Raw genomic sequence first — 12348 nt, forward strand, 5'->3', positions numbered from 1 at the left:
CAGGAAAACTAGCATTTATAACAACGAATCACTAGTGTTAAACCAACTAGTTAAGGCAAAGGTACACATTTACTGTACTAATACTGCACTATCATCTTAACTGCCCCGTCCTTCCCTCGTCCGGAGAACTGCCCAAGTCGGTTCGGAACAGCTGCCTGTGCTCAGGGGGACGCTCCTCCAGCGCCCCCAGCAGTCGCCTTCCTCCTCCCAGAGTTTCCTTCCTTTGGCTTCCGCTCCTGTCCTCCCTCCGCAACGCCGGGCGACCGAGAGCGTCTTGGGGCCTCGGTCTGCGTCGCACTCCTTGGCACGCGTTCGATTCCTCGCACGAAGGGGCGGTCTGGCGCCGCCTTCGTGGTCTTCCTAATATTCCATAGTTTTTTTACCCTTTTCTTGAGACAGAAAGAGAAGTTTTTTTGACTTTGTTTAAACAACTAATGTTATTATTTAAAAAGTCGTTGGTCAATGGGCATACTCTCTTTCTCTCTCTCTTTTTCTCTCTTTCTCTCCCTCTCTCTCAAACAACGATGCGCTGGAAGTATCGAGGGTCACCACCACTGTGCGATCTGCTCCTCGTGTCCCCCCTCACCCCCGGCCTGGACGGGCGGCCCCCCCTCGGGGGGCCCGCCCCCTCCCCCGGGGCCCGGGCCCCTGGTCCCTCCGCCCCGACCCGACACGTCCGCGCCGTCCTCTCCACCTAGCACAAGCGATAACACTCGTCACACGGGACCCTGATTTTGATTATATAAATGACGTACAGACTAAGACCCACTGAGTTCAGAGCGCGGGCGCTTCGCGACCGAGTCCGCCGCGGGCGCGCACTCTCGTCTTTTCGAGGATTTCACTTGACATTGTCTGGCCCGAGAGCCGGGTCCTCGCCCACCACTGCGGCCCCGCAACCGCCGCCGACGGCATCACCTCCTCCTCGCTGATCCCAAGCCTCTCCGCCGCGTCCTGCAGCGTCCGCGGCGGCCGCCCGTGCCTCTGTAGGCTTGGGCGGGGGGCGGGGGGCAGGGCTGTCGCGCCGGGCCGCGCCGACGGGCAGCGCGGGGGAGGCGGCGAGCTCGCTATCGTCTCTCTCTGCAAAGGAGAGAGGGTGCTTCTCGCCGCCCGTCCCCGCCGCCCCCTCCCTCCGCCAGGGGCTGCCGCACGAGCAGCCTCTCCTGCCGAAGGGCGGGCACGCACTCTCGTCCTCGGTGAGCGCCGCACAGAAGCCTCCCCGCGACGGAGGCTCCCTGTGCCCCTGCAGCGCGACGGTGGCGGCGGCGGCGTGGCAGTAGGACTGTCATACCTGGCAGGCATTGGGAACCTTCTTGGCCTCCTGCCGCTGCCACTGGCACTGGTGGCAGGGCGTGCAATCGGCCTCCGTCTTGTTGGCCTGCAGCGCGGTCTCCCACTCCACCAGCTGGCCCATGAAGTTGAGGTTGGGCGAGATGATGGGCCGCCGCGCCTTCACGAACTTGTACGAGTCGACCATGGTGCGGCGCGTGTGCTTCATGAGGTACGCGATGACCATGGTGGGCGAGCGGGACACGCCGGCCTGGCAGTGCACCAGCACGCGCTCGCCCGACTGCCGCGCCTCGTCTGCGGGGAAGGGGGGGGGGGGGGGTTAGCAACAGGCAAGAGAGGTGGACAACAAGAATATTTTTCTATGCATCACATTATAACAACAATAATAATATTCATTTATACACCACATAATAACAAAAATAATACCCAAACAGGAAGTAAAACAAGACAGAAATAGCCCGACCCTCCAGCGTTAGAAGTCACAAAAATCTAATCCCAAATGTTTATGCGTTTGAGTGTGAGGAGAGAGAGAGAGAGAGAGAGAGAGAGAGAGAGAGAGAGAGAGAGAGAGAGAGAGAGAGAGAGAGAGAGAGAGAGAGAGAGAGAGAGAGAGAGGAGGGGGGAGGGTGGGAGCAGCGCCCTGTGACGGGACAAAGCCATAATTGTTCGCCAGGCTTTTGTTTCGCGGCTGAGTCATCGCTGCTGCCACCATTGTTAGGCCCAAATACACACATCACTAGGTTCTTCCTTGCTCCCTCTCTCCCCTCTCCCCCTCCTTCCTTCGCTATCTTCCTCCTCCCTCCCTTCTCCTCCACCCCTCCAACCCTCCCTTTCCATTCCCCTTTTACGCTATCTCCCCTTCTTTATTTCTTGTTTTTCTTTCCCCCCTCCCTTCCCCCTTCTTTCAATTTCTTTGATCTCCCCAATCTCTCTCTCTCAAAAAGGAAAATGGAGGGATACAGAAAACGGAATAAAAATACACAAATATTTAAAGAAAAGAGACGCCCTGGACGATTACTTTAATAATAATAATAACAACAATAATACCGGTGAAGACTTTGTGAATTATCATAAGCCGAAGAAGACAAGACGACGAAAAAAGCGAGAAGCAGGAAGACGAAATCAACAATAATAAGAACAGAAAACGAGAAGTGAAGGATGACTCAGCACTTAGAAGGCAAAACTCTTAACCGCGGTCGAAATCCATCAAGTCACCTTCTAACACCCCTTTTCCTCTTCCCTTTTCCCTTTCCTCTCCCTTTCAACGCTCCCTCTCTATTCCCTTAACACCCTTTATCCTCCGTTTCCTGGGCCCTAAATTCCCTAAAGCATTTACCATTTTTTTTAAGTTTCGGCGAAATTTCACCTCAGGAAGTGTCGCTTCACGTTTTCTCTAAGTGCCAAAGAAGAAAACGGATCGTATTTAAGGGCATAACTACGTCATTCTGATGAGAGAGAGAGAGAGAGAGAGAGAGAGAGAGAGAGAGAGAGAGAGAGAGAGAGAGAGAGAGAGAGAGAGAGAGAGAGAGAGAGAGAGAGAGAGAGAATGAGAATCCGACGTTACAAGTGACGCTGGAACGAACCGATGCAGTAGCGGATCACTGAGTCATCACTCATGACTCACGCAAGATACACGCACGCACGCACGCACTCACTCACAGGCTCACGCATCACCGCCGACGTCCTCTGTGAGTCGCGCCATGACAGCATGCCCCCCCCACCCCCCGCCCCCTTATTGCGTCATCCACACGATGTGTTAACGTCTGCCTTTTGACTGTATGGCACTGACATAGGTTATATGAATAAATAAATAAGTAAATATCTTAAAGGAATAAAAGGTAACTCTCAGGAAAGTCTCTCTCTCTCTCTCTCTCTCTCTCTCTCTCTCTCTCTCTCTCTCTCTCTCTCTCTCTCTCTCTCTCTCTCTCTCTCTCTCTCTCTCTCTCTCTCTCTCTCTCCCTTTATCTCCCCCTCCCTCCCCCTCTCCGCTCGCCACGGGGCTAACACATGGCGTAAACACTAAACAATGAATGGAAGAGTCACTGAAGGATTATCAATGGCCGAGGGCGCTCCCCCCCTCTTCCCATATCCTCCTCCTCCCCCCCCTTTCAAAGACCCTCTTGCGTTTCCCCTCGATTATTCTCGTTCTCTTCTATCCCTCTTTTCTCCCCCCCCCCCCCTTCTCTCTCTCTCTTTCTCAACTCATCGCCTTTTTTATTTCTCCATCTCTTCCTGCTTTAGCTCCTTATCCCTGTCCTCCTGACTTCTCCTTCTCCTCCTTCTGTTCCCCTCTGCCATGTCCCTCCATCCTGTCAGCTGTGCGTCCCCTCCCCCTCCTCCCCCCCCCCCCTTGTTCCCCTCCACGCTCCACCCATTCATGAATCATCCTCCCCCCCTTTTCCCCTCTCCGCTCCTCCCCCTCTTCCCCTTCTCCCCTCCTCCGTACCTGTTGCTTCCTTCCTCCCATCTCCCAGTCCCCTCGGCCGCAAGGGGAAGCCAGGAGGGGTTCACTGACATAAGAAAAAAGGCGAGGAAACCAAGACAAAACAGAGGAAACAAAACAAAACAAAAAAGTGAGAAAGATAGAGACAAGAGAATGAAATATAATTACGGAAACGAGAGAAATATTTCCATTAACAGAAATATGTGTTATGTTTCGAAGAAGAAGAATAAAAAGGAGAGAGAGAGAGAGAGAGAGAGAGAGAGAGAGAGAGAGAGAGAGAGAGAGAGAGAGAGAGAGAGAGAGAGAGAGAGCGAGAGAGAGAGAGAGAGAGAGAGAGAGAGCGAGAGAGAGAGAGAGAGAGAGAGAGAGAGAGAGAGAGAGAGAGAGAGAGAGAGAGAGAGAGAGAGAGAGAGAGAGAGAGAGAGAGAGAGAGAGAGAGGGGGGAGGGAGACGAAGAGAGAGAGAGAGAGAGAGAGAGAGAGAGAGAGAGAGAGAGAGAGAGAGAGAGAGAGAGAGAGAGAGAGAGAGAGAGAGAGAGAGAGAGAGAGGCGAGGAAATAGCGGGTGATGTCAGTCAGCGTGCACCCGGGGTCTGCCTGGAAAGCCCACTCGCCTAAGGCTCTCCAGATACCAAGGCGGTGAGACAGGCGGTCCCCCCCCCCCCCCCCCCCCTCTCTCTCTCTCTCTCTCTCTCTCTCTCTCTCTCTCTCTCTCTCTCTCTCTCTCTCTCTCTCTCTCTCCCTAAATTCCACATTCAAATTCTGGAATGCTTCTTATCCTAATCCGTGCCGCAGATCTCCATATCGGGAGTCAGCCACTGGCGGAGATGCTTATTTGGCCGCGAGATAAGCCACTTGGGAGAGGGAGGGAGGGAGGGAGGGAGGGAGGGAGGGAGGGAGGGAGGAGAGGGAGAGAGGCCGGAAGATAGATAGATAGAGAGATAGAGAGAAGAGAAGAAAAATTAAGAGAAGAGAAGAGGGAGAGACAAGGGGAGAGAAGAGAGAGAAGAGAGGAGACGAGAGAAATGAAAAATGACTCTACAAGAAAGAATGAAAGAAAGAAAGAAAAGAAAAGAAAAAAAAAAGCTTACCTAACAAGGTGTTACTGTCTCAAACTGTGCGTTTTTACTTGCGACTTTTTTTGTCGACCGCGGTCTGGTATAAATCGGGGCGCCCTAATATGGCTTGTTCTTAGGATGCGAAAAAAGCTGGGGGGGGGGGGCATGGTTGGGCAGGGGGTGACGGAGGGGGAAGGGGAGGGGGGGGGGAGTTGTAGCGTGTTCCGATGGAGGAAGGTCGGGTGGAAAGAAGGAAGTAAGGAAGGAAAGGAAGTAGCGAGGAAGGGAGGAACGAGCATAAACGAGGAAGAAAAGATATACGAGAGAATCGCTACGAAAACGATAAAAATTAACTACTTTCCATAAAAAAAAACCACCCCCCAACCCCCGCATTCCATTTCGACCATTCTCTCTCATCTACCTATCCTTCCTCCCTCCTCCCTCCCTCTCTCCGCCTATCCCCGTCAGCTGACCGTGGAAATGACCAATGGAGTGACCCTTCATTGCGTCATCCGGTCGCTTCCCGCCGCCCGCGCCTCCATGACGTCACTTCCGCCTCGACGACAGTAGAGAACGCGAGACCAATATATTTTTTTAGGCGGGGGAAAAATAAAGAAAACAAAAGAAAAATATCTAAATAAATGGCTCGTATAAGACTTCAATAAAGGGAACGCGAGACCTAAAGACAATAAAAGGAATTAAATAAACCGAGAGAGCAAAAACGAGAAAGAAGTCCTCGCGGGAAAGGGGAGACAAGTGCAGCGCGCAAAGCGTATTACAACAACAGGTCCGGCGCAATGAATGAACGAGGCAGCTCCCGGGGACTCAAATACGCACAAGTGGGAGAGAGAAAGAGAGAAAGAATGCAGAAAAAAAGAAAAGAAAAAAAAAAGAAAGAGAGAGAAAAAAATAAAATAAATAATGTCGTATGTGCCTGTAAGGTCGAACGGGAGCTTGGCGCGTAATGAGATTTTCACCCTTTTCGCCCTCGCTTCCGCACGGGTTAACTGGCCGAATTGACAATGATGGCGAGGGGAGAGGGGGAGGGGGAGGGGGGAAGGGGAGAGGGGGAGAGAGTAGGAGGAGGAAGAACGGCCTTGACTTCTGCTACTGTTTCATACTTTGGGATTTTCTTTAACCAACAAATATACCTTTTTTTTCTTCTTTTTTTTCACCTTTATCAACATAAAAATATTTTTTTCCTCTTCAGCGACAAACATCCTTTACACAAAAAAGAAAATGCGGTTACATATCCGCGGTTTTCCTACCACGGAGCGTCCTCCCCCCCCCTCCATCCTGCCCCCCTCCCCCTCCCTCCCCATGCCCCTCACATGCCCTTAACGTGTGGCATTTACCCCCTCTCCCTCCTAATTCACCCCTCACCCTCCTCCTCTCCCTCTCTTCCTCTCCTTTCCACCTCTTCTCCCTTCTTTTCTCTATCTCCTTCTCTCCCTCTCTAAGCCTCTTTCCCCCCCTCCTCCTCTCACTCTCCCTGCCTCTTCTCCCTTCTCTTCCTCTCCCTCTCCGCCAAACTGCCCCCCCCCCCCCTCCTCCCTCACAAACTCCCTCTGGACCTGCTATCACCATCAAGCCCCGGGGTGTTCCCTGGCGAGCCCTCGGGTGCTGCAATGGCTGTTATGTAACGATGCTGAATCTCTCTCTCTCTCTCTCTTGCTCTCTCTCTCTCTCTCTTGCTCTTGCTCTTGCTCTCTCTCTCTCTCTCTCTCTCTCTCTCTCTCTCTCTCTCTCTCTCTCTCTCTCTCTCTCTCTCTCTCTCTCTCTCTCTCTTGCTCCCTCTCTCTCTTGCTCCCTCTCTCTCTCTTGCTCCCTCCCCCTCTCTCTCTCTCTCTCTCTCTCTCTCTCTCTCTCTCTCTCTCTCTCTCTCTCTCTCTCTCTCTCTCTCTCTCTCTCTCTCTCTTGCTCCCTCTCTCTCTCTCTCTCTTGCTCCCTCTCTCTCTCTCTCTCTTGCTCCCTCCCTCTCTCTCTCTCTCTCCCTCTCTCTCTTCCTCGTTCCTTTCGCCGACAAATAAACACTGGGCAGGGAATACCAATAAATATTTTCCGTGCGCGTGTCTCCTCGCACCACGGCAAAGCATCGCCCTCTTTGCAAACACGCTCGCAATAAAACAAACAATTAAACAAAATGCAAATAAAGCAATTGTTATCACGGCTTGCATCCCCCCCCCGTCCCCCCTCCATGTTACCTAAAGAGAGCGTGCGCGCCAGCAGCTGTTTGTGAATCGACTATCTACCTATCTATCTCTCTCAATCTCTTTCTCTTGCTCTCTCTCTCTCTATCTCTCTCTTTCTCTCTCTCTCTCTCCTTCCCTCCCTCTCTCGCCTGTCATTCATCCTTTCCGCTGCCTATCACCCTGTCATCTCCCTTCCTCTTCTATTAGCTCCCTCTCCATATATCACAGGCTTATCATCAACAAATATTACCTGACGTAATACCTCACCCGCCTCCAACTCCATCAGTTATCTTCTTTCCCTCTCTCTCTCTCTTTCTCTTTCTCTCCTCCCCTTCCCCCCCCCCCTCTCCTTCTCCCCTCCTTCCCTCGCATATCATCTTACAGGCCTGATAGTGCGTCCGATTTCCCTCCCTCCCTCCCTCCCCCCCCCCCCACCTCCCCTCCTCCCTGCCAATGAGTCACCCGGAGACTTCCTGGCGGAGCGTGTCGTTCATTTCCCCAGGTTGTCGACGACGCTTCAACCCGCGGCCTCCTCCTCCTCCTCCTCCTTTTTCTTCTTCTCCTCCTCCTCCTCCTCCTTTTTCTTCTTCTTCTTCTTCTTCTTCTTCTTCTTCTTCTTCTTCTTCTTCTTCTTCTTCTTCTTCTTCTTCTTCTTCTGCTTCTTCTCCTCCTCCTCCTTTCCTCCTCCTTCTCCTCCTCATTTTCTTCTTCTTCTTCTTTTTCTTCTTCTTCTTCTTCTTCTTCTTCTTCTTCTTCTTCTTCTTCTTCTTCTTCTTCTTCTTCTTCTTCTTCTGCTTCTTCTCCTCCTCCTCTTCCTCCTCTTCCTCCTCCTTTCCTCCTCCTTCTCCTCCTCCTTCTCCTCCTCATTTTCTTCTTCTTCTTCTTTTTCTTCTTCTCCGTCGCCGTCGTCGCCGCGGCCATCTCGTTCCCGCGTAAATATTTGTTCGTTCAAAATATATATATATATATATATTAGTTTTTTAAATATTTTATATTAAATACTAATCTATTTTCTTCCTTAGTGTGTACTTTCTGAAAAATGAATTTCCTTTTTTTATTCATTTGCATTTCCTGTTTTACTTTTTTTCCGTTTTTTCCCTAGAATTTCCCACTTTGTCGTGTGTTTTCTTTTCCCTTCATCTTCTCCATTTTTTTTTTGTACTTTTTTCTTCCATCTTTCGCGTTTTTTTTTTTGTTGTTGTTATTCGGTTCTGTGGTTCGTACTCTATACGAAAATGATAATAAAAAAATATGTTCTGTCCTATTTGAAAGAAAACGGGAAACAACAAACCAAAAGTAGATGATCAATAAAATAAAATAAATCAATAAATACCCAACGAACTCGAAGATCATAGAAAACAAAATCAAGCAGAACGAAAATAACACTTCAAACAATACCCAACGAACCCATCTTTTAACGAACGCACGAACGGTCTCACGCCCCGGCGCGAATGAGTCACAGCGACGTCCGACAAGCAGGCGAGCAGGACGGAGGCAAGCAGGCCACACGCACTGCGTCTTCTACTGGGGAGGAAAAGGGGAAATTGTGGGAGAGAGAGGGGGGGAAGGGGAGAAAGAGAAAGAGGGAAAGAAAGAAAGAAAAAGAGAGAGAGACAGAGAGAGAGAGAGAGAGAGAGAGAGAGAGCGAGAGCGAGAGAGAGAGAGAGAGAGAGAGAGAGAGAGAGAGAGAGAGAGAGAGAGAGAGAGAGAGAGAGAGAGAGAGAGAGAGAGAGAGAGAGAGAGAGAGAGAGAGAGAGAGAGAGAGAGAGAGAGAGAATGAGAGAGAGAGAGAGAGAGAGAGAGAGAGAGAGAGAGAGAGAGAGAGAGAGAGAGAGAGAGAGAGAGAGAGAGAGAGAGAACGCAGACATGGAAGATTAAGAGACAAGAAATAATAACAAAAATAAAGGAGAAAGATAAAAGAGAATCGATAGGCTTTGTGCGATTTTTCCCCCAAATCTTTCTTCTCTCGTGTCTTTCCCTCTTTCACTTCCTTCAAATCTTTCTTCTCTCGTGTCTTTCCCTCTTTCACTTCCTTCAAATCTTTCTCTCTCTTTCTTCAGGGCAGACAATGGAGAGCAGACATTCAAAACCGAATATATAAAAAAAAAAAGAAAAATAGAGAGGGAGGGAGGAGGAGGGCGGCAGCCATTTAAAAACAACAATAGAATCACGAGGACGGACTCGCCTCAACAGCTTCCTCTCAGATCCCCTACAAGAGGGGTTTGAAGTCCTTTTGTCATCTATTGATCCCATTCAATGAAGAGGGTCCGAAGAAAGACTGATTCCTTCTCGCTCTTATACTTTCAGAGAGAGAGAGAGAGAGAGAGAGAGAGAGAGAGAGAGAGAAAGAGAGAGAGAGAGAGAGAAAGAGAGAAAGAGAGAAAGAGAGAGAGAGAGAGAGAGAGAGAGAGAGAGAGAGAGAGAGAGAGAGAGAGAGAGAGAGAGAGAGAGAGAGAGAGAGAGAGAGAGAGACCGAAGAGAAGAAGAATATCTATTTATCTATCTATTCATCTTCGAGGAAATGGGCCATCTTCTAAACTTGTTAGCATACACCTCTCACCTTATTTATCAAATGTCCTTAATACTATTATTCTATTCTACTTTTTTTCAGCACGTTCTAGAATTCGCGGGCGAGGGCGTGGGCGCAGAAGAGATTAAATCAGGCTCGTTTCCATCATTAGCATTGAGGCGAAGGCAGGTGTCCATCACAGAGATGCTAATGGTTTCCCAATCTCGCTAATGTGTGTTCTATTGTACTAAAAGAGGGAAGGGAAAATTGGGCTTTGTGAGTGTGCCTAAATTGCGGAAATGTGTTCATTTTCTTCATAGTTGCTGTTGTTTTTATACGGATATCAAAGCCTGTAAAACGAAGCGAGACGAAACGAACGCATACGGACACGTGATCGCGCGAGGGATCACGGTGATAAAAGTCTAACTGCCATTCTTCCTTTTTTTTCCGCACATATATTTTATTACTCCACCTCCTTTTATTTATTTGTAATCAATAGCACCATCCCTTCCGATATATCTTAATCCCCCCTTCCATTAACATGAATCACAGCTCTCCCTTCCTCTGTCGGTCCCAAATGACCCCCATCTCGCCCAGCGCCATTTTACACTCACTCTCCCTTCTCTTACTTCCCTTTCCCTCACTTTTTCACGAAGGAAAATAAAAATACAAAAACGCCTCATGCACAAACGAACAAACAAGAGAGAAAAAAGAGAAGGTGAAAAAGGGGGAGGAAGGAGAAAAATGAAAAGAAGCCAAATGGAACGTGAATGAAATACACGCGCAGTTATTGGTAGTTACTGCTGGTTAACCGACCGACGCGCTCGTCTTTCTTAATTACTTGTCACTAAGGAAGTGATACAATCGCTCTCTCTCTCTCTCTCTCTCTCTCTCTCTCTCTCTCTCTCTCTCTCTCTCTCTCTCTCTCTCCTCTCTCTCTCTCTCTCTCTCTCTCTCTCTCTCTCCTCTCTCTCTCTCTCTCTCTCGCTCTCTCTCTCTTTCTCCCCCTCTCTCTCTCTTTCTCCCCCTCTCTCTCTCTTTCTCCCCCTCTCTCTCTCTTTCTCCCCCTCTCTCTCTCTTTCTCCCCCTCTCTCTCTCTTTCTCCCCCTCTCTCTCTTTCTCCCCCTCTCTCTCTCTTTCTCCCCCTCTCCCTCTCTTTCTCCCCCTCTCTCTCTCTTTCTCCCCCTCTCTCTCTCTTTCTCCCCCTCTCTCTCTCTTTCTCCCCCTCTCTCTCTCTTTCTCCCCTCTCTCTCTTTCTCTCTCTCTCTCTCTCTCTCTCTCTCTCTCTCTCTCTCTCTCTCTCTCTTCGCTTCCTTTCCTCACTTGTCTCTCCTCCTCCTCCTCCTCCTCTTTTATTTATTTACTCTCCCCCCCCTTCTCTCTCTATCTCAAAAAAAAAAAAAAAAAAAAAAAAAAAAAAAAATCGGGCACAGGGCAGAAAAGAATGGGAGAGAGAGGAAGATAAGTGAAGAACAGGGTAATATATAGGAAGAGAGAGGAGGAAAATGAAGAAGGGGAGGGAAGGGAGGAGGAGAAAATGAAAAGGAGAGAAAGTACAAGGGAGAAGAGAGGAGGACGGGGGGAGGAAGAAAGAGGGAAAAATGCTGATGGAAGGAAAAGGGGAAAAGAGGAGAAAGGAGAAAGAGGGAAAGATGATGAAGGAAGGGAAGGGGGAAACGAGGGGAAAAGAAGAAGAGGGAAAGATGATGAAGGAAGGGAAGGGGGAAACGAGGGGAAAAGAGAGGGAAAGGGAGGGAGGAGAGGAGGCCGCGGCGTGGGGTTAAGGGCATATCCATGGCTGCACTCAACTGCCAATGGCTCGTGTCAATATTATATATCCAGGGCCATTGTGAACCGCCATGACTCACCCGAAGATAAAGGGGGGGAGGGGGGGAAGGAAGCGGGGGGGAGGGAGAGAGACGGAGGGAGAGAAAGAGAAGAGAGGGGGGGAGGGGGGGAGGCATTGTATGGGAGAAATGTAGAGAAGCAGAGGAGGTAGTGAAAGGAGGGGAAGAGGAGGGGGGGAGGAAAGACAATGTAGAAAAAAATGGGGAAAGGGGGGGAGGGGGAGAGAAAGGTTGACATAAGGGGTTTATGAAGACGAAGAGGGGGGAAGGAGGAAAGCGGAGGGAGGGGGGAGACGAAGATGAAAGGTAGAAACAAAGAGAAAAAGCGAAAGAGAAAGGTAGGGGGGAGGGGGAAAGAGGAGGAAGGGGAAGAGAGGGAAAGGGGGGGGGAGGTTGTCACAGTGACTCATGGCGTCTCCCGCTTAATGGCGCACTTAAGTAGGGGGGAGGGGGGGGGGGGGAGGGGAGGGGGGAAGTTGTTATGGTGCCGACGCCCATTCAGATTTGCACAAACTTCGGCCGGAGATGAGGAAAAAATAACAAAAAAATAAGAACCCACAAACATGGCTCAGATCACTTGTTCAGGAAATAAAAACCTGCGAGAAAAAGAAAAAAAAAACTCGAACTCGAACGCGCTAATTCCCTCCCCCTTATTTCATTTCGGCGGGAAATTTGAACGGGACATCCGGCGACTCTTTCATCTCGCTCTATATCCTATTCCAAGCTCACCTCCTCCCTCCCCCCAACCCTTCCCTCCCCCCAACCCTCTACGCTATGAACCGCCTATTTCACGTGACAAATTGGGTGCCATTTAGTGTTTTAATGAAGCTAATCTGCGCGGCGCCCACCATGTCAGCTGGGGCCAATGGTGACGTCACTTCCAGCGCCGATTACGCTTAAAACGAACTGGAGCGGAACGCAACTCTGGAATGCGTGTTGCGTATGTTGTGTGTGCGTGTGCGTGCGTGTGTGTGTGTGTGTGTGTGTGTGTGTGTGTGTGTGTGTGTGTGTGTG

General features: G+C 50.0%; 1 protein-coding gene across 1 annotated transcript; it reads right to left on the bottom strand.

The window, feature by feature from the left end:
• Positions 1-646: 646 nt before the first annotated feature.
• On the bottom strand, positions 647-8542 carry LOC125040320 (dual specificity protein phosphatase 10-like). The gene is made up of 2 exons (XM_047634877.1): positions 8386-8542; positions 647-1581 (listed from the first exon to the last, which is right to left on the bottom strand). Exons 1-2 carry the CDS (start codon positions 8387-8389, stop codon positions 1283-1285), a joined length of 303 nt encoding a protein of 100 aa, XP_047490833.1. The 5' UTR covers positions 8390-8542; the 3' UTR covers positions 647-1282.
• Between the last annotated feature and the right edge of the window lie 3806 nt (positions 8543-12348).

The sequence above is a fragment of the Penaeus chinensis genome, chromosome 3, assembly GCF_019202785.1.
Source record: "Penaeus chinensis breed Huanghai No. 1 chromosome 3, ASM1920278v2, whole genome shotgun sequence".
Lineage (NCBI taxonomy): Eukaryota > Metazoa > Arthropoda > Malacostraca > Decapoda > Penaeidae > Penaeus > Penaeus chinensis.